Here is a 21,191-nt window from a genome sequence, read left to right on the forward strand (position 1 = left end):
ATTCCTCCTCGAGTTCCTGGAGAATGCGCTGAGCCCGGCTTCACTAGATTCACGGTAAATTGGCCCTTGTGAGAGCGCTTTTATAGGTGTTCTCTGAATCTCTTTCCCCCTTTAACAGTCCATGACCAGAATCCCGGGACTTCGCGGTGCTATCCCACCGCGCGTATTGGAGGCTGAATTACTTGCTCTGTGTCTTGGGTGGGGCCTGCCCCTCTTCTTTTTGTCCACTAGAGGCGGCTTTGGACCGCGACCCTTTCTTACTATGAGGGAAGAAGGCGGATATCTTTCGCTACGACGCTGGTTGGCGGTCGACACGGGCGTCAAGCAAATGGCTCGGAAGTAAGCAGCCATTGTTTATGCACGTACAGCCAATGGAAAGGCAGAAATGCAACCAACGGCCAATGAGGACTTGCCTTAAGCGGAACGCGGGGGCGGGGCTTCCCTCGAGGGGCGGACGCGAGGTAAAGAGTCCGGAGCGGACCCTGGGAGAGTCAGAAGCACATCCGGTGGTAGGAGAGCTGTCTGGGCTCCTGAGCGGCGGGTCAGAAGGTACGTCTGAAGCTAGGACTGCGCAAGCCGGGAGTGAGAAATGGAAAGAGGGTTAGCAGTTGTTGCTTGAGCAAGAGTGGGAGTAGTCTCCGTTTTCGGACTGACTGCATCCTGGGGAAAGTGGGCCCTGGTCGACAACTGGACTCCGGAAAGCTAGGCGCGGAGGGGAGGAAAACGAGAACTACTACCGCGCCTGCGCAACCGTACCGGAGCGGGGGAGGGGCGGGGACGAGTCCAAGGCGCGGATTCTGCATGCTAGCGCTAGCGAAGGCTCCTTCTTGGCCTTCTTTCTCCCTCCCCATTGCGCGTCCCTCCTCCTCCTCCGCCCGGTGTAGACGGCCCAGGCCCAGCCTCGATCCCTTGAATTCAGGGCACGTCCCCCGCACCTTCCTTCCGAGGAGAATGAAAGCGAAACCTTACGGGTTTGTGGTCATCGCCGCCCCACCCGACAGATCCCTGGCCTGCTGGGGGTCCTCTTGACCGGGCCCCATTTGGGTGAGCGGCGGGGGCTGGGACTCAGGAGGGCCTGGTCCGGCAGGCTGCCCTGTCACGGCGGGGCGGGTGATGTCACACTCCTCTGTGACCCGCGAGGCTCCTTAGTTACTTGGAAGCCAACAGCAGAGGCGGGAGGTGAGGAGAGACCCGGGCCAGGCCTGGCTTGCCAGGCCCCCAGGGCGGCCCCGCTCTGGTCTGATTGGTTACCTTTGGACAGGTGAGGTGGCTTTAGCTTTGCTTGGTCCTGGGCCTTGTGGGCGTCTTTCTCAAAGTCCGCTCAGGAAAGGCGTCGTTGGGCGGTTGTTTTTCTTTTTTTCTTGGACGTACTTGCTGGAGCTGTGGTATTTTTATGTGTTTATTAAGTGAGGAATTGCAGCCCGGTGCCAGCCCAGGTTGCATTGCCTGCCGCATGAGCCTTTCATTGACCAAACAACAACAAAAACCTTTCTGAACTTGAGTCTCTGTTCCAGTAATAGTTAACTTGTGAATGTGTAATCACGTAGAAGAGCTGACTGTGCCTGAAACATAGACAAAAATTTCAAGGTTAAAGGTTAGTGGCGAATGGGCTTTTCTAGTTACTTATTTATTTCAAGTTTATCTTTTGGTTGTATGTGTAGTTTAAGAATTAAGTTCAAGAAAGATAAAAGTTTCATAACTACATTTCTTACAGCTTCTGCAAACACATTTCTGTAATTATTTGATTTACCCTCTTTGGTGTTTTATTATTCCTCCTTGTCTAATTTTTTTTTTTGGCCTGGCTTCAAGAGTATGTTGACATTTAGATTCTCTGCCATTTCCTCCAGTGGGGTCAGAATGGTTGAATCCTTGAGAAATGCAGTCTGTAATTTGGATTCAGAGTTTCCTTCTTCCATTATTCATTTTGTTGTGGAAACCTGGCTTAGTACCCTCTTTCTTCCCTTCTCTCCCTTCCCCAGTATTGATCCAGTGAAGTCTCACTCTCCTAAAGAATAGGAAAGGTAAAATTAATCCAGATATTTGGTCAGCATTTCCACGTCTTTTCTTGATTTATGCATATGGTTCGTACTTACTGTAGAAATGCTGAAAAATGCAGAAAAGTATAATAGGAATCAACATATGTTTGTTGTTTTACAATTTCTCTTGACCTATAGCTGAAACTATAGGAAAACTTGCTTTTCAGCTGTAGGGTGTAATAGTAGAAAGAGCACCAGGGTTGAGAGGTCAGAAGACCCCTAACCTGATTCTGGCTCTACTATTTAAAAAAATAATAATTATTTATTTATTTATTTGTGGCTGCATTAGGGGTGTTCGTTGCTGCGCGTGGGCTTTCTCTAGTCGTGGCGAGCGGGGGCTATTCTTCGTTGCCGTGCGCGGGCTTCTCCTTGCGGTGGCTTCTCTTGTTGCGGAGCACGGGCTCTAGGCGCGCGGGCTTCAGTAGTTGCTCTGCGGCATGTTGGATCTTCCCGGACCAGGGCTCGAATCCGTGTCCCCTGCATTGGCAGGCGGATTCCTGACCACTGCGCCACCAGGGAAGTCCGTGGCTCTACTATTTCAACTTTCTGATGTTGGTCAGTACTAATGTCCATTTAATGTCCATTGTAAAGTGTTTAGCACTTTACAATAATTTCACACAGATTTTCTTATCGGCATTCATTGAGCTTAGTAGAGCAGGTGTTAGCTAATCATCCTTCCAGATGAGGAAGCCTAGATGACCTTAGGTAAAATGATTTCCCCAAAGTTATGTGGTAGAATATGGCAGGACTTGTGACTCCAAATCGAGTGCTCGTGCCACTATTATGCTGCCTTTTTGAACTTACTTTTTAAACTTTAAAGTGGGACTAATCATTCTTGCCCTTTCTTCATGTGTGTGATGGTCAAAGGGAATAGTGTATATAATAAAACACTTTGAAATTTGTTTAATTTCATATAAATGCAGTCAGTGGTATTGTTATAAAAGGTACTATTGCTAGCCTGAAGAGTTTCACTTTATTTCATAAACTACCCAAGGGTATTAGTCTCTTCTGGGAAGACACTGAATATTCTCTTGAGGCACTATCCTGCTAAATTTTCCTTTGCTACTTTGACTTGGCCGTAGAATCCGCTAGAAGTGTCTTTTACTCCACCTTGTTTTCCTCTAGAGTTTCTAACCAAATTTCATGAAGTAGCTTTTATATTATACATACTCATTTTTGTTTTCAAAACCAGTATTCAAACCAAGGAGAGAAAAACTGTAGAGACTGGTTTTTAGGGCCACTTCAGTGGCCCTCTATTAAGGTAGGCTCCTCTCTGAGCCAGCGGGGGAATGTTGATTTGTGGTCGCAACACTTGATTAGATGATGGGGGTCTAGATTTACTCTAGAGACTTAAGTGTGGGGGGTGCTTACAGGGAAAAGTGTGAGAAAAGTTCCTGAACAATTAACTGGAATCCAAAACACTTGGGAAAAAAAGGACTTCAAGGATGAGGGCTGAGTGGGTGTGCTGTTTGTCCTAATCTATGTCTACTCTCATTTGGGCTGAATATGGTTTTATTGGGCAGGGATTGCTGGTTTATACTGGAGGATGATTATGTATTAGGACATTGGGACCGTTCTGCGATTCAGTGTCTGTCAAACAGTTGTGCTTATAGAGAGGGAGATTCAGCAAAGCGTGTCAGTTTGATGCAAAAAATAATAATAATTTATTGAAGGAAGTAGGCATTCCATCTCCAGTTACTGGTTTGGTTCTGAGGCAGCCTCCTAGAGATTCAGGGTTACCTAATCCAGGGATTTTGGTTCAAGTTAAGGGATGGGCTGGGACATCTAGAGTCCAAATCTAGGACAATCAAAGCCCAGCCCTAGTCGAGACAGAATTTCTTGGATTTCCTGAAACCAAACTGACCTACCTCCTAGGGGTTGCAAGGAAAGCATCAAGCTAATAAACATTTACTTCATCAAATTCTCTGCCACATCACATTATCACTTAGTGGTCATTAGGCTGTCTCAAAACACCTTTGTGGTCCTGGGGGACAGGAGGTACAGTGTAAATGTGCCAGAGGAGAGGCATGCCATTTAAACAAAAGTCATTTTAATCAGTAGTAAGATTTACCAGGTTCCTTCAAATTCCAGTTTATAATTTTCTTAGACTCCCCCTCCCCCCCCATTTAATTTTACTCTCTCATTTGGGTAAATATTATGCCTTCAGGATGTAGCTAGCTGTGAGTTAGTGATTCAATTATATATATATATATTTTTAACATCTTTATTGGAGTATAATTGCTTTACAATGGTTTGTTTCTGTTTTATAACAAAGTGAATCAGCTATACATACACATATATCCCCATATCTCCTCCCTCTTGCATCTCCCTCCCACCCTCCCTATCCCACCCCTCTAGGTGGTCACAAAGCACTGAGCTGATCTCCCTCTGCTATGTGGCTGCTTCGCAGTAGCTATCTGTTTTACATTTGGTAGTGTATATATGTCCATGCCACTCTCTCACTTTTCCCAGCTTACCCTTCCCCCTCCCTGTGTCCTCAAGTCCATTTTCTACGTCTGCGTCTTTATTCCTGTCCTGCCCCTAGGTTCTTCAGAACCAGTTTTTTTTTTTTAGTTCCATTTACATGTGTTAGCATACAGTATTTGTTTTTCTCTTTCTGACTTACTTCACTCTGTGTGACAGACTCTAGGCCTATCCACCTCACTACAAATAACTCAATTTCGTTTCTTTTTTATGGCTGAGTAATATTCCATTGTATAAATGTGCCACAACTTCTTTATCCATTCATCCATCGATGGACACTTAGGTTGCTTCCATGTCCCGGCCATTGTAAATAGTGCTGCAGTGAACATTATGGTACATGACTCTTTTTGAATTATGGTTTTCTCTGGGTATATGCCCAGTAGTGGGGTTGCTGGGTCGTATGGTAGTTCTATTTTTAGTTTTTTAAGGAACCTTCATACTGTTTTCCATAGTGGCTGTATCAGTTTACATTTCCACCAACAGTGCAAGAAGGTTCCCTTTTCTCCACACCCTCTCCAGCATTTATTGTTTGTAGATTTTTTGATGGCCATTCTGGCTGGTGTGAGGTGATACCTCACTGTAGTTTTGATTTGCATTACTCTAATGATTAGTGATGTTGAGCATCCTTTCATGTGTTTGTTGGCAATTTGTATATCTTCTTTGGAGAAATGCCTATTTAGGTCTTCTGCCCATTTTTGGATTGGGTTGTTTGTTTTTTTGATATTGAGCTGCATGAGCTGCTTGTAAATTTTGGAGATTAATCCTTTGTCAGTTGCTTCATTTGTACATATTTTGTCCCATTCTGAGGGTTGTCTTTTCGTCTTGTTTATGGTTTCCTTTGCTGTGCAAAAGCTTTGAAGTTTCATTAGGTCCCATTTGTCTTTGTTTTTATTTCCATTTCTCTAGGAGGTGGGTCAAAAAGGATCTTGCTGTGATTTATGTCATAGAGCGTTCTGCCTATGATTTCCTCTAAGAGTTTTATAATGTCTGGCCTTACATTTAGGTCTTTAATCCATTTTGAGTTTACTTTTGTGTATGGTGTTAGGGAGTGTTCTAATTTCATTCATAAATGTAGCTGTCCAGTTTTCCCAGCACCACTTATTGAAGAGGCTGTCTTTTCTCCATTGTATATTCTTGCCTCCTTTATCAAAAATAAGGTGACCATATGTGCATGGGTTTATCTCTGGACTTTCTATCCTGTTCCATTGATCTATATTTCTGTTTTTGTGCCAGTACCATACTGTCTTGATTACTGTAGCTTTGTAGTATAGTCCAAAGTCTGGGAGCCTGATTCCTCCAGCTCTGTTTTTCTTTCTCAAGATTGCTTTGGCTATTCGGGGTCTTTTGTGTTTCCATACAAATGGTGAAATTTTTTGTTCTAGTTCTGTGAAAAATGCCATTGGTAGTTTGATAGGGATTGCATTGAATCTGTAGATTGTTTTGGGTAGTATAGTCATTTTCAGTGTTGATTCTTCCAATCCAAGAACATGGTATGTCTCTCCATCTGTTTGTATCATCTTTAATTTTTTTCATCAGTGTCTTACAGTTTTCTGCATCCAGGTCTTTTGTCTCCTTAGGTAGGTTTATTCCAAGGTATTTTATTCTTTTTGTTGCAGTGGTAAATGGGAGGGTTTCCTTAATTTCTCTTTCAGATTTTTCATCATTATTGTACAGGAATGCATGAGATCTCTGTGCATTAATTTTGTATCCTGCTACTTTACCAAATTCATTGATTAGCTCTGGTAGTTTTCTGGTAGCATCTTTAGGATTCTCTATGTATAGTATCTTGTCATCTGCAAACAGTGGCACCGTTACTCCTTCTTTTCCAATTTGGATTCCTTTTATTTCATTTTCTTCTCTGATTGCTGTGGCTAAAACTTCCAAAACTGTGTTGAATAATAGTGGTGAGAGTGAACAACCTTGTCTTGTTCCTGCTCTTAGAGGAAATGGTTTCCGTTTCTCACCATTGAGAACGGTGTTGGCTGTAGGTTTGTCATATATGGCCTTTATTATGTTGAGGTAAGTTCCCTCTATGCCTACTTTCTGGAGGGTTTTTATCATAAGTGGGTGTTGAATTTTGTCAAAAGCTTTTTCTGCATCTATTGAGATGACATATGGTTTTTTTCCTTCACTTTGTTAATGTGGTGTATCACCTTGATTGATTTGTGTATACTGAAGAATCCTTGCATTCTTGGGATAAACCCCAGTTGCTCATGGTGTATGATCCTTTTAATGTGCTGTTGGATTCTGATTGCTAGTATTTTGTTGAGGATTTTTGCATCTATGTTCATCAGTGATATTGGCCTGTAGTTTCTTTTCTTTGTGACATCTTTTTCTGGTTTTGGTATCAGGGTGATGGTGGCCTTGTAGGATGAGTTTGGGAGTGTTCCTTACTCTGCTGTATTTTGGAAGAGTTTGAGAAGGATAGGTGTTAGCTCTTCTGTAAATGTTTGTTAGAATTTGCTTGTGTAGCCATCTGGTCCTGGGCTTTTGTTTGTTGGAAGATTTTTAATCAGTTTCAGTGCTTGTGATTGGTCTGTTTCTATTTTCTGTTTCTTCCTGGTTCATTCTCAGAGGTTGTGCTTTTCTAAGAATTTGTCCATTTCTTCCAGGTTGTCCATTTTATTGATATATAGTTGCTTGTAGTAATCTCTCATGATCCTTTGTATTTCTGCAGTGTCAGTTGTTACTTCTCCTTTTTCTTTCTTTCTTTTTTTTTTTTTTTTTTTTTTTGCGGGCCTCTCACTGTTGCGGCCTCTCCTGTTGCACAGCGCAGGCTCAGCAGCCATGGCTCACGGGCCTAGCCGCTCCGCGGCATGTGGGATCTTCCCAGACCAGGGCACGAACCCGTGTCCCCTGCATCGGCAGGGCAGACTCTCAACCACTGCGCCACCAGGGAAGCCCCTCCTTTTTCATTTCTAATTCTTGAATAATACATTTAAAAAATTAAAATACAGAGCATATGTAAATTAGGCCTATGATAAATGTCTTCTAAAACTAGATTTTTTTTTTAATATGGACCATTTTTAAAGTCTTTATTGAATTTGTTACAATATTGCTTCTGTTTTATGTTTTGGTTTTTTGGCCACTAGGCATGTGGGATCTTAGCTCCCGGACTAGGGATTGAACCCTTACCCCCTCCATTGGAAGTGGAAGGTGAAGTCTTAACCACTGGACTGCCAGGGAAGTCCCTAAAACTAGACTTCTAAAAGGGAAAATCATCACCTGTAGCCTGTGAAGGATGTGTTTGGAACATTCATTAAATGATTATAAACAACAACAAAAATTTAAGAAAAGGGGGAAAATCGTGCACTGAGGACATGAGAGTAATGAATTACACTAGTAAAAACAATGGTTAATATATTGAGCTGGTCTTATGTATGAAGCACTGTTCTTAGCATGAAGCACTATTATTAGCATGAAGCACTAGTCTTAGCACGTTGTATTATCTCTCTTAGTCCTCATCCATATGAAGTAGGGAATATTAAGTGTTATTATTTTACAAATGAGGAAACTGAAGCACAGTGAGGTTAAGTGCCAGAAACTTGCTCCGTCACACAGCTAAGGAAGTAGCCAAGATTCAAACGCAGCAGGCTGTGCTCTTAACCAGTATGCTGGGGACATGGTTGTAGAGTCTACAAACTATTCAGTAGAAAGAACTACTAAAAAAAATTACAATTCCCCCCCCCCCCACCACCACCACCTTTTTTTGTTTAACCACATGAGATTTTTCTTCTCTCAAGTATCAATTTGGTCCCTTTTGGGGGTGTGGGAACAGGATTCAAGATGGTTGAATTACTACAACAGGAATGAAGAATCATATAATTCGTGCACTGAATGTTTAATTAAATGTGTGAACAATGTTTCTTTGGTTGGTTTAATGTTGTTAAATTGTACACACTGAGGCAGCTTCTCGGCTGGATCCAGGAGTCAGCAAGCTTTTCTTTGTTAAAGGCAAGGATTTTTTAAAAATGAATACTAAATGCATGATTGTTTTGCATAGCTTTTGGCCACTTGGCCATGTTTGATATACATTGTACTTAGTAGGTGTTGGAATAAGATTGAGGAGAATTTTTTTTTTTTTTTAATTTAAGGCTTGGCTGTTGATAATATTTTGTTTTAGGACATGGGTAAGGAAGATTCTTAGAAAACAACAAGAGATTTAACAATATGTAAGAAGACAAAGATGTTAATTGATAAGAATATCTGTCTCCTCCTACCTGCCCCTGCTGCCCTTCCCTCCTCAAACAAAAGCAGACTCCAGGAATACCTAACTCAGAACAATGTGTTTACTTGAGTTTTTCTATCTTGATAAACCTATGCAGTAAGGGTTTTTTTGTTTTTGTTTTTCTGGCAGCATTGGGTCTTCGTTGCTTCACGCGGGCTTTCTCTAGTTGTGGCTAGCTGGGGCTACTCCTTGTTGCGGTGTGTGTGCTTCTTGTGGTGGCTTCTCTTGTTGTGGAGCACGGGCGCTAGGTGCATGGGCTCCAGTAGTTGTGGCGCGCGGGTTCTAGAGCGCAGGCTCAGTAGTTGTGGCGCCCGGGCTTAGTTGCTCCATGGCATGTGGGATCTTCCCAGACCAGTGCTCAAACCCGTGGCCCCTGCATTGGCAGGGGGATTCTTATCCACTTCGCCACCAGGGAAGTCCTATTGTGCAATACGTTTTTTGTTTTGTTTTCGGGTGGCTCTGGCAGAGAGGCTGGCCTGGGGAACCACGGATGGTGACACTTCCAACAAAGCTTGAGCAATATATGCATGACAAATTTTGACAAGTTTTGGTATCCTGCCTTTCAAAGGATGAAGGCATAAAATGAGTCTCTAAACTAAATTAAAGGAATTTGGTTATGTAACACCTGAACATTTACTTCTCATTTACAAATGCAGTGCAGGCAAATTTCCCATGGGTCTCTGAGGCACTGTCCACCTCCCTGTTTTAGATTTGAGTATAGAACTCTGTATGAGTTGGGGTCCAGGGTGAGACAGACTATTGCTGGTATCCGTTCCGTAATGGGCTTCAGTGTATGTTAGGGGGAGTCCTATAATGAATAATTTTTGAGTAACTTGTAGTATACGTTTCCCCTTTATTTTGGTAAAATATATATAACATAAAATTTATCATTTTAATGTACTTTTACATTTATTTTGTTTATTTTTTTGGCCGTGCTGCACGGCTTGCAGGATCCTAGTTCCTTGACCAGGGACTGAACCTGGGCACTCGGCAGTGAAAATGAGGAGTCCCAACCACTGGACTGCCAGGGAATTCCCTGTACTTTTTTTTTAAAACCGAGATTTTCGCTTAACTATGGAGGCCCCTCTGGAATGTTAGCCGAGTTACTTGGTTAATGGTTTTGAATACTTCAAGCCCTGTTGAGAGCTGTCTGTCCCTGGGACTGAAAATACTTTTGGCATGGGAGCTGCTATTTTTGAGTTATGAATGCAATTTAATCTTGTTCAGCTGAGTTTGCATATGAACCATTGAAACGTAGATACGTTTTCTCTACAGCTTCTGAGCACAAGTAGTTGAGGCTAAGATAGAAAACTGGTAAGTTTAGTCTATCTGGCAAAAGTTATAAGAACAGTTTTTTTTGTTTTGTTTTGGTTTTTTTGTGTTACGCGGACCTCTCACTGTTGTGGCCTCTCCCGTTGCGGAGCACAGGCTCCGGACGCTCAGGCTCAGCGGCCATGGCTCACGGGCCCAGCCACTGCGCGGCATGTGGGATCTTCCTGGACCGGGGCACGAACCTGTGTCCCCTGCATCGGTAGGCGGACTCTCAACCACTGCGCCACCAGGGAAGCCCTAAGAACAGTTTTAACTCATTACTTATCTGTATGTTAGTTCTTGTCTGTCTAGAACAGACTGAGAGCAAACTGTCATATATTTCCTTGATTCTAAGACCTAACTTTTTTCTCCTCTAATTTTAACAGTTCTGAAATTATGTCATATATACATCATATCATATTTATTAAATGTATACTTTATTGCATTTTTCCCCATGAAGCTGCTGCTACTAAAATTGCTGTGTACCTTTGCATCTAAAAAATTTGGTGATTACATATTTCACTTAAATTTTAGAGTTGGTAGTAATGTTGGAAAACTGGTTTTAATTAATTTTTTAATGATTTTAAATTGCAAGGCACTAAATCATGGAGAAATTCATATTTGATACCTCTGTCCCAACCCTCACAACCTTTGATGGTTTTGGGTTTTCCATCAGCAGTTGTAAGAGAGACAGTCAGTACCCCCTGGGAAATGCCAGAGAGCAAACTGACATTCTCCCCTCACACAGTTTCCATTCATTGGGGTCTGGTTACAGAGTGTTGCCCCTTTCTGACTAATAATCCCCAGGGTATTTGCGGATTTAACACACACACACCCCCACACACACTTCAACTCTTGAAATTGGAAGCAAGAGGCACTCTAGCTTTGTTGTGAATACTGAGAAACTTGGCTCTGAAGGTTGCTTCAGTGCTGTTGCAAGTTCTGTCTAGGGATGTCATTAAGGCTGTTAATGGAAGCTTTAAACAAAGACACTTTCCAGGTGCTGGATTCTGCCATCCTGTAAGTGTGTTCTCTAGAGGACGGATTCATCATGGTTATGGAAGGCTTTGGTTGGCCGTGCAAAAGCCTGCAACCATTGCACCATCTAGATCAAGAGGGCCCAGAACCCCATGACTTAGAGGTGAGAGGAACAGCTTTAGTAGGTTCTGCAGCTTCTCACTGTATCTATCCTTAAGAACAAAACTAACAATACAATTGAGGTGAGTAGGGATGTTGGTGAGAAAGGAAAGAGGAAATCAGAGAAAGCAAGCCAGCCATTGTAATTGTTCCATATATGAGAGAGAGCCTCAGGAAACACGCGGTAGTGATGCTTGTGAACTCTAAGGATGGCATCTTTCCATTGGCCCAGAATTCCTCGGGAAGTCATTTTGGTGATTGTTACTTTTATTGCCTGGATTAATTTTGCTGAGTTTTGGCTAGGTGCTGATAGAATGGGTGTGAGTAGTAGGCCTGTCTTTGAAACAACTTAGCTTTAATCCCCTCCTCTCCCCTGTTTTTGGCTGATTTGAAATGAATGGGTATTATGGGTCTAATAAAATCTGGAGGATTGATATTTAGGAAGGATGAAAGCTCTTGATTAGATTTTTAGTTCTGTAGGTTAAATGTGTTTATTTAGGATTGCATGTGAGATAGGGGAGAGAGCAAAACTTAAGATCCTGACTTTATGGTATTGATGTAATGTAACCTGGTTGTAGTTCAGTTTTAAAATGCCCTTTCTGACACTTGGGACAGTTGACAAGATCTGAATAAGGTCTGTAAATTAGGTAATGGTATTGTATTGTTAATTTACTGATTTTGATCACTGTTTTCAGGATATACATACTGAAGTGTTTACATGTAAAGAGGCATTGTGTCTTGCATAGTTAGGAAAAGGTCTCCATATATTGCTATATGGGGGGGGATAAAGCAGATATGGTGACACACTAACATTTAGGAAATCTGGGTGAAGTGTGCAGAAATTCCTTGTACTATTCCCACTCTTCTGTAAGAAAGGTTCTGAGATTGTGTTTTAAAAAATTCTCTCTGCACAGATTTCTTTTTCATGGAGGAACTTTCCTCTTTTTAAAACTGTGGCTCCCTTACAGTTCAGTTCTAAATTGCATTGGGTGGAAAGTTTCTAAATGTATATTTAAAAAATGCAAGCCCTAGGGTCAGATCCAGCTTTATAATTTTTTTTCTTTATCTTTAAACTTCTGTGCCTTTGCTGAGGGAATTCTCTGGCATCTTGAAAAAATGACAAGTTGCCTTATGTTCCAGTAAGACTGGGTCCCTTTAACTAGCTTGCTAATAGAGAATTTCTCAAAGAAACAAACTGTCTTTTAAAGGGGCAGGATGGGGCTTCCCTGGTGGTGCAGTGGTTGAGCATCCGCCTGCTGATGCAGCGGACACGGGTTCGTGCCCCGGTCCGGGAAGATCCCACATGCCACGGAGCGGCTAGGCCCGTGAGCCATGGCCTCTGAGCCTGTGTGTCCAGATCCTGGGCTCCACAATGGGAGAGGCCACAACAGTGAGAGGCCCACGTACCGAAGGAAAAAAAAAAAAAGATGTTAAAGGGGCAGGTTATCTTCTGAAAGAATAGAAATCAAATGCTAGTAATGAAACAGTTTGGGGAGAAGAAGATGGGTTCCTCTGTCCCCTTTAAAATGGTTGCGTATGATTGCAAATGTATTCTAGAAGGAAATATATAAAAATGCAAATGGTGGTGTTAGGGCAGTGGGATTTTAGATATAACTTTCATTTTTCCAAACTTGTATGTTTGCTGTTTTTCATAAGAAAGTTGTTTGTTATTTTGTGTGTCCTTGTATGTTTAAAATAACTTTTCTTATTTCCTTGATTCCACAGAGTGGAGGCTGTGTCCCACAGAATCTAGCATCATGAACATATTTGATCGGAAGATCAACTTTGATGCACTCCTTAAATTTTCCCACATGTAAGTGCTTTGACCTTAACTGTACTTTCTTATTACATTTCCCTTTATATCTTGTTTCTTTTCCTTCTCCTGGTGTATTAACTTTTGTACGTGTGAACTAACATTACTAACTTTGCTAGAATCCAGAGGATCTGATAAAAGCACCCAAAGTCTAAGGGCTGCGGTATGGTCGCTGGAAAGCCATTTAGTTATTTTAGTTTGGGTAATGATTGTTCATAGTTTGGGCATTGGGGCTTTCCTCAGCATTTAAGATTTTGTTTGTTAACCTAGTTTTCAAAGCATTCTTTTTTTGGTTTTGTTTTGTGGTACGCGGGCCTCTCACTGTTGTGGCCTCTCCCGTTGCGGAGCGCAGGCTCAGCGGCCATGGCTCATGGGCCCAGCTGCTCCGCGGCATGTGGGATCTTCCCGGACCGGGTCATGAACCCATGTCCCCTGCATCGGCAGGCGGACTCTCAACCGCTGCGCCACCAGGGAAGCCCCCAAAGCATTCTTTTTTTATTGTACCAAAACTTTCACATATTCCCTGGGAAGAAGAAGGAAAATTATTCTTAGCTTAGAGATGAGATTGGTCCTGGAGTAATGGCCATTATTAACATTGTTTCCTAGAACCCCCTCGACGCAGCAGCACCTGAAGAAGGTCTATGCCAGTTTTGCCCTCTGTATGTTTGTGGCGGCTGCCGGGGCCTATGTCCATGTGGTCACCCATTTCATTCAGGTAAGAGCAGTTTTCTCCTCTAGTTGCTGTGGCCCAAATCGCATTAGGAAGACACTAGCTCAGCAGGGTAGTACAAGCCTATGTCCTTCCTTAATACTTCTCAGTAGTTTGGGATCTGAACCCAGCCAGAGCCAGTTGTAAATCAGGACATGCAGAACCATTTAATTTTTCTGCCAACTCTGCCCTCTCTAGATACTGAAAACAGGATGTTTTGACCCTGACACTGAACGGTGTGCTGCTGACACACAAGACCCCCACCCACTGGGGAGAGGTCTGCGTGCTGGGGTGGTTTTGCACAGTAACCTTTTTATCTTTTCTTCCTCTTTTTTTGCCTGAATGACTGTGTAGTACTTGGATACAAAACACTGATTGTATGATTATCAGGAGAGACAGGGTTGAGACCTTTAAGGATTTGGCCCATTTTATTCTTTGAGAAACTCATTTTCCTTTGTTGAGTGAGAGTTTGAGTTTGGCTAGAAGCAATGAAAGGGATGGTTGAGGAATACTCGAAAAGTTTGAAGCTCACTAACCAAGGCTTGTCCCTTTTGGAGTGGCCTTTTTAGTGTAAGTACAGGGGTGCAGTTTTGTTGGCATTTGGCACTGCTGAGGAGTGGCATGATCAGGCATCCCCACGCTCAGGCACCTCCTGGCACAGGCTGTGTGAAAAATTGCTCTAGACACTCAGAGATAGGGCTTTGATCCCTCGAGTTCAGACTAAAACATATTCTACCTTTTAGGCAAAAGTGGCCCTTTTGGTTTCTGGTTGTGTTTTGTTTGTTTTTTAAAGTAATATAGTGAAATATAGTCATCCTCATTATTCATGGATTCCGTATTTGTGATTTACCTACTCAGCAAAATTCATTTGTAACCCTAAAATCAGTTCTAATGGTGTTTTTGTGGACCTTTGCAGCCATACACAGATTGGCAAAAAATTCGAGCTGTCCATTGCACCATGTTCTAGCTGAGGTTGAATGTGGCAACACTGCCTTCTTTCAAGCTCTCATACTGTAAACAAGTGTCTTTTTCATAGTCTATTTAGTGCCACATTTTCTGCATTTTTATAATTTTTCTTGGTGATTTTGATGTTTAAAATGGCCTCAGGCATAGTGCTAAAAAGTGCTGAGTGGTATTACTAAGTGCAAGACTGTGATGTGCCTTGTAGAGAAAATACATGTGTTAGATAAGCTTTGTTCAGGCATGAATTACAGTGCGGCTGGGCACGAGTTCTATGTTGATGAGTCGACAGTATATATCCAAGTGTCTTTAAACAGAAAAGACATATACGACAAGGTTTTGTATTGACCAGTTGATAAAAATGTGACAGGAGGCTCGAAAGAGCTTAAACCTTTATTTCCTCCAGGAGCATTTGTTCAGTATCACTGATTCATTGCTTACAGTGGCTGTATAGAGCAGAACTACTGTGAAAACTGAGGATTGACTCTACCTTTAAAAGAAGGAAGAAACTTTGGTGTCTACATACATCCTTGATGATTTTCCTCTCTAATGCTTGTAACTTTTCCCACTTGCTTTAAAACAAAATTTTTTTTCTTATAAAACTAATGCATGTTCATTGTAGAGAATTTAGAAAACAGACTAGTGATAAGAAGGAAATATAAAACTCCATAATCCCATCATCCTAAATTAACTTAACATTTTGGTTCTTACTCTCTGTCTTAGTTCATTCTGGCTGCTATAACAGAATACCATAAACTGGGTGGCTTAAACAACAAACGTTTCTCAGAGTTTGGGAGGCCGGGAAGTCCAAGATCATGATAGATGCTGGCAGATTTGTTCTGTGGTGAGGGCCAGCTTCTCCCGTGTCATCACGTGGTAGAAGGGGCAGGGGAGCTCTCTGGGATCTCTTTTATAAGGTCACTAATCTCCCTTTGTGAAGGCTCCACCCTTATGATCTAATCACCTTCCAAAGACCCCACCTCCAAATACCATTAAATTGAGGGTTAGGATTTAAACATGAATTTGAGGGAGGAGCACAATCATTCAGTTTTTTCTCTGTGTGTGTATATACATTTGTGTGTGTGTGTGTGTGTGTGTGTGTTTTAAAGTGATCAAAGAGAGGTCATTCCTGCTTGTTCTGCAGATTGGAATATGCTTCAAGCACTTGTCACTTTGATTCATCTTTTCTGTTTCTTGGGTCAGACTCATAATTTGACTTGGGCAGTTACAGTTGATGGACTGCCTCCAGCATCCACCATGGTCCTGACCTTGTCCTTCAAGCTTCTGGTTTTTCTCCTCAGCCCTCACTGCCTTTTCTGCTGCCTCCAGGTTAGAAGCAAATATTAGGAAGTCCAGGTGAATATTTGAACCCAATAAGGTCTCTTGCAAAATAAATTTGATACTTTCAAGTGTTTAATGATTGACTGGATCTGACAGGCTGGCCTGCTGTCTGCCTTGGGCTCCCTGGGGTTGATGATTTGGCTGATGGCAACACCTCATAGCCATGAAACTGAGCAAAAAAGGCTGGGACTTCTTGCTGGATTTGCTTTCCTTACAGGTATGTTAAGGGATTGGTTGAATTTTGAGGGAGGGACACTGTATTTTTAGTATCTCTTTAGATTAAGGCCCAAGATATATATTTATTCAGATGCACCCCAGCTGGCACACTGTACCATCCTGTCTTGTATTTGAGTGTGCCTTGTATTGCTTTCTTATTTCATATAGGTGCATCTTGCTTCCCCATTTAGAGGGCTGTTTGTGACTAGTGTCTGTGACTTCTACTTTTGTATCCAAAAATAAGCATTTGTGTGCTTGAATGAATGAGGTTTAAGAGCTTAGGTAGCATAACTTGTTAATGGTGGACATGGGACTAAACTAGGCCAAGGATCTGACTTAGTTGAACTCACACTGGCAACTATCGTAGGAGCATCTGTTCTGAATCTTGTGGACAGTTAATTAAAGTCATACATTGAGATCCATCCTACAGGGCACTTTGCTGATTCTCAAGAAAATAATTAAAAGTGCAGATCTTCTAGAATTGTCATTAAGGAAAACAGGTCTCAAGGTACATAGTAAAAATATTTGCAAAGCAACATTTGAGTTAGTACAACTCGTTCTGAGTGCGTCTAATCTATACAGTGTTGAAGAAATTGTAGAAAGGAAGGGATTTAGAGATTAAGATTTTTAGATCAGGGAAAGCTAGTTTTTGAAGGTATTAAAGGGGTGGGATTATCAGAAGGAGAGAAAAGCCAGAGTAGAGGAGATGTTGGAGCTGGAACAGGTTGCCGCTGCACCCTCCTGTTGGCAGGTGTCCACCTGCAGAACCGGTCTGACCTTTTCTTCTACAGAGGGAGTCAGCCTTCATGACTACAGGTTGTTGGCCACAAGGCACTGCTTTGCTCTATCCTTTTCATCTAATTCCTGATCTGGCCTACATTACAGTCTCACATCACTGCTCTTCAGAGTTTTGCAGCCTTATAATTTAGCTGGAAAATGTTTGACATGCCTGCTTCATTTTTCCTAATGTCTATTCCTACTGGGTCATCTATGATTTTCAGCCAAGGGGACAGTTGTGCAGGTCTGTCCATAAATAACTCAGTCGAGTATTTGTTCTCTGGAAAACAGTTAAGGATGGAAGAGAGAAAGATTTAATTACGTTAGTCCACTTGTTTTGTTGTTTTCTAGGACTGTAGGCATGCCCATGCTATTGATGATCAGCTTTTGGATGAGAATCCTCTTCAGAAATTGGTGTTAATGCTGTGTTCTGCGGCTTTTTGTTTTCTAGGAGTTGGCCTGGGCCCTGCTCTGGACTTGTGCATTGCCATCAACCCCAGGTAACTGTTACTAGTGTCTTATGAATATACCTTCTAAATATACCTTCTAAGTATAGGTTATATATATACCTGTAGCCCTTGATACAATGGTCTTTTCCCTTAACAGCATCCTTCCCACCGCCTTCCTGGGCACAGCAATGATCTTCACCTGCTTCACCCTGAGTGCACTCTATGCCAGGCGCCGTAGCTACCTCTTTCTGGGAGGTATGTGTGGACTGGAAAATAGGGAGAGAGTCTCCACTTTAGCCAGAATTCTCACTAGGACCTTTCCCCTCGCCTCCAACTTGTGACTGTTGGGTTGAAATTGAAAGCCTTCATTTTGGGGGGCAAGTAAAGAATGGCCTTAATGGGATTGCTTTGCTTCGCTTTGGCTTTTCTCAAGATGGCTTTTCGTCTTCTCTTACAGGTGTCTTGATGTCGGCCATGAGCCTGATGCTCTTGTCTTCCCTGGGGAATCTTTTCTTCGGATCCTTTTGGCTTTTCCAGGTGAGATTTGCATATACCTTTGCAGCAGCCATTTACCTTGCATTTCTTTTTCTTGCTTAACCCCCTATAGCCAAGATAGACTAGGAATTCTCATCTTTGTGGGGCAGTGCTCCTGAAGCCTCGCCACTCACCCTCCCAGGACGGAGCCTTCTGCTACAGGTGGAAATACAAACTGAACAGGGGTTGGACATTGCAGTGGAGATGGTTTGCTCAGAGATCATTTTTCTAAAGCCAGTCCAGCAGTGGCTCCTTGTTAAAATGATGGAAGCTCTTCCAGTGACCTGAAAAAATAAGTGCAGAATTGTACCTAGGGAAGTAATATGGTCTTCACTGTGGGCTTCAGTTCCCACGAATGTTAATGTCAGTAGGGTTAGCATTCGATGTACTTTGAAGTGGCCAAGGGCCAGAAAGAGGTATGGCTGTTTTTTCTCTACAATGTCTACCACATGGTAACCTCATCTCATTCTTCTTTTGTTAGGCAAACCTGTATGTGGGACTGGTGGTCATGTGTGGCTTTGTCCTTTTTGATACTCAGCTCATTATTGAAAAGGCTGAAAATGGAGATAAAGATTATATCTGGTGAGTGTGAAACCTGGTCTTTAATGAGTATGAAGCGGAGAGGCATACTCTTCCATTCGACGACTCTTTTCTCATTCTCTGGGATGATCTTTTGCTTGACTCCCCTTTCTTTCCACATCGGTAGGAATAAGAGTGGCCCAGATGGCACTGGCTGACCTCTGTGGCCACAGGGGCATACATGATCGGATAGCCATGGTTTTGGAACTGTGCACTAAAAAGCATCGTTTCCCTCAATTCCTGAAAGACATCAGATTTTTAAAAGTTGGACTAATAATATGTATTTAATTATCCATACTTTGAATAGTGGTTACCTCTAGGCAGAGGAGAGGGAAAGGAATCTTTCACCTTTTACTCTTAATACTGTTGTATTCTTTAAACCTTTAACAATGAGAAGAAGATATGCATATAATTTTTTTAATGTAGTAATCCTCTCAGAATCTCAACTAGTTAATGGTAGTTCCAGGGTTCAGACTTAGGCCTCTGCAGAGTCTAAATTTTCTTTTCTCTGTGCTCCATGGCTTCGCTGAGTTGAAGAGGATCTCAGACACTAGAGTTTTACTTAGTTGGTGGTGGAGTGCTGGTGAAGTTGACTCTTGGGGTTGGGGCAGTGTTTCTGTGTGCTGCACCTTTGTGGGCTTGTGGATAAAGGAAAGTGGGAAGTGCAGTTTGTGACCTGGTTCTTCTCTTTCAGGCACTGCGTTGACCTCTTCTTAGATTTCGTTACTCTCTTCAGAAAACTCATGATGATCCTGGCTATGAATGAGAAGGTTAGCACCACCTAAAGGTGAAAGACTGGCTCCTGAGCTCAGCATCTATGTGTACTTAAAGCTTGAGAACTTGCTCACACTGTGGGCCCAGGGTAACTGTAAGGCAGGCCGCTGAGTGAGAGTTCAGCGAGAAGTCTTTAGCTGTCAGAGAAAAAGGAACAAGTAAAAATCATCCTTTTTTTTTTTTCTTTTTTAAATGAATCCCTGAGATTAGTATCAAAAGGAAAAGAGCTTTAGTGGCAACAAGGAACAATCTATATGAGGAATTTAAAGGCTGTAAAGATAGTTGTGACTCAAAAAGGTATCCTAGAGGATTTATATAATACCACCAGCTTTTGTATATATATTTTAGAAATAGGCCAGTTTTACCCATTTGTTAGTCTTAATTTTTTTCAAGAGAGGCATTCTATATAGGGTTAGTGAGTGGCAGACATCATCCATTCCAGTAGTAGGGGAACAAATGAAAGCACAGGCCTTTCTTTACAGAACTTAAGGTGGAATGTGAGTCGGTGCAGTGGTGATGGAAGCAGTTGACCAGATGGGATTGGTGGTCCTCTGTCTGGTCTGTACCGCGATTGGACTGAGGACCAAGCAGGTCCTCCAGTTTCAGTCAAAACAACATCCTTTTCATCCATGTAGTGATACCCTGGGCTTCCCCCAGTGCAATGAAGAGTCCAACTGGACTGTATTATTTCGAATGCTGATTTATGCAGAGGATTTATGCTTTCTTCTCAGGCCTAATGGAAAGTTGATCTTGGCTTGGTCTTGGCCTCTCGTTTAGTTATTTTAGGGTACACCGCTGGTCTGCAGCCTTCAGTGGTTGGGATCTGAGCTGTGGTGGTTGTGAGTAGCCAGGAGTGGGTAGGCAGCCCACCTAGCTACTCATGGGGTAGCAACGGGAACAGCTGCTTAACCTTTATTCTTGTCAAGTCTGTAGCAACTTGGGAGACCACCAGCAGAAGATGGTTAAGATTTAGTTCCTCCTATACTGAAGGAGCATCTCTCCTCCCTTTTTACTGTCCGGATCCCTTCCAATCACTAACCAAAGGCAGTGAGGTATCGGCTGACTCGAGAGTTTTAGCTTAAATGTCAATGCCAGAAGTTAATTGGGTAATTTTCCTCCATTTCTAGGATAAGAAGAAGGAGAAGAAGTGAAATGACCATCCAGCCTTCCCCAGTTTGACTTCCTCTCCCTTCGCCCCTCATTTCCTCTTTGCACACATTACAGGTGGCGTGTTCTGTGATAATGAAAAGCATCAGAAAAGCTTTTGTACTTTGTGGTTTTCTCTGTTTTGAATTTTTTGATCAAAAAACTGATTAGCAAATTATAGTTTGGAGTTTGGCTTCATATTTTTGGGGTTCTTCCCCGCTCCCTTTTCCGTCATCCCCCACCCCTAGCCTCTTCCTCTGCTCAGGCAGCCAGTCCGCCGTGATGAGCGGGATCTGCAGAGTCCGCCTTGCGACTGCGCTTCACCCAGTGGACCTGAACTGTTCGGTAGAGACGCCTTGCTCGGCCCTTCTTCCCGCAGCGTTGTTTGCTTTATGCGCGTTTCCTATGGGACTAGGCAGTGTGTTTTCCATTGGAAAGACGTTTGCTGGTCTCATTGCTACTCAGACTTACTATGTCTGAGCCGCCGACCCCTGCAGAGAACATGAAAAGCCTCTTCTGGTGGGTGCTTCGCTTCCCCTGAGCTGCCGGAGTCACTGCTGCTCCGGCAGACGTGCCTTCCTGCCTTGCCGTCACGGAAGGAGTGTGGATTTGTGTGGGTTCCCTTTCCACTCCCTTGTCTGGCCCTTGGAATCTGCCTGCCTTCCATCTGTGGGGTGGGAGGGTTTCAGCACAAAGG

At 42.7% G+C, this 21,191-nt stretch overlaps 1 protein-coding gene across 1 annotated transcript; it reads left to right on the forward strand.

The window, feature by feature from the left end:
* The first annotated feature begins 475 nt into the window (after positions 1 to 475).
* On the forward strand, positions 476 to 20,608 carry TMBIM6 (transmembrane BAX inhibitor motif containing 6). The gene is made up of 10 exons (XM_082849988.1): positions 476 to 549; positions 12,922 to 13,009; positions 13,616 to 13,724; positions 16,116 to 16,236; positions 17,464 to 17,512; positions 17,619 to 17,716; positions 17,919 to 17,998; positions 18,477 to 18,577; positions 19,269 to 19,344; positions 20,476 to 20,608. The coding sequence occupies exons 2-10, from the start codon at positions 12,954 to 12,956 to the stop codon at positions 20,497 to 20,499; spliced, it is 714 nt and encodes a 237-aa protein (XP_082706114.1). The 5' UTR covers positions 476 to 549; positions 12,922 to 12,953; the 3' UTR covers positions 20,500 to 20,608.
* Positions 20,609 to 21,191: the final 583 nt, after the last annotated feature.

Source organism: Leucopleurus acutus (assembly GCF_964270905.1).
Source record: "Leucopleurus acutus genome assembly, chromosome: 11".
In the NCBI taxonomy this organism is placed as follows: domain Eukaryota; kingdom Metazoa; phylum Chordata; class Mammalia; order Artiodactyla; family Delphinidae; genus Leucopleurus; species Leucopleurus acutus.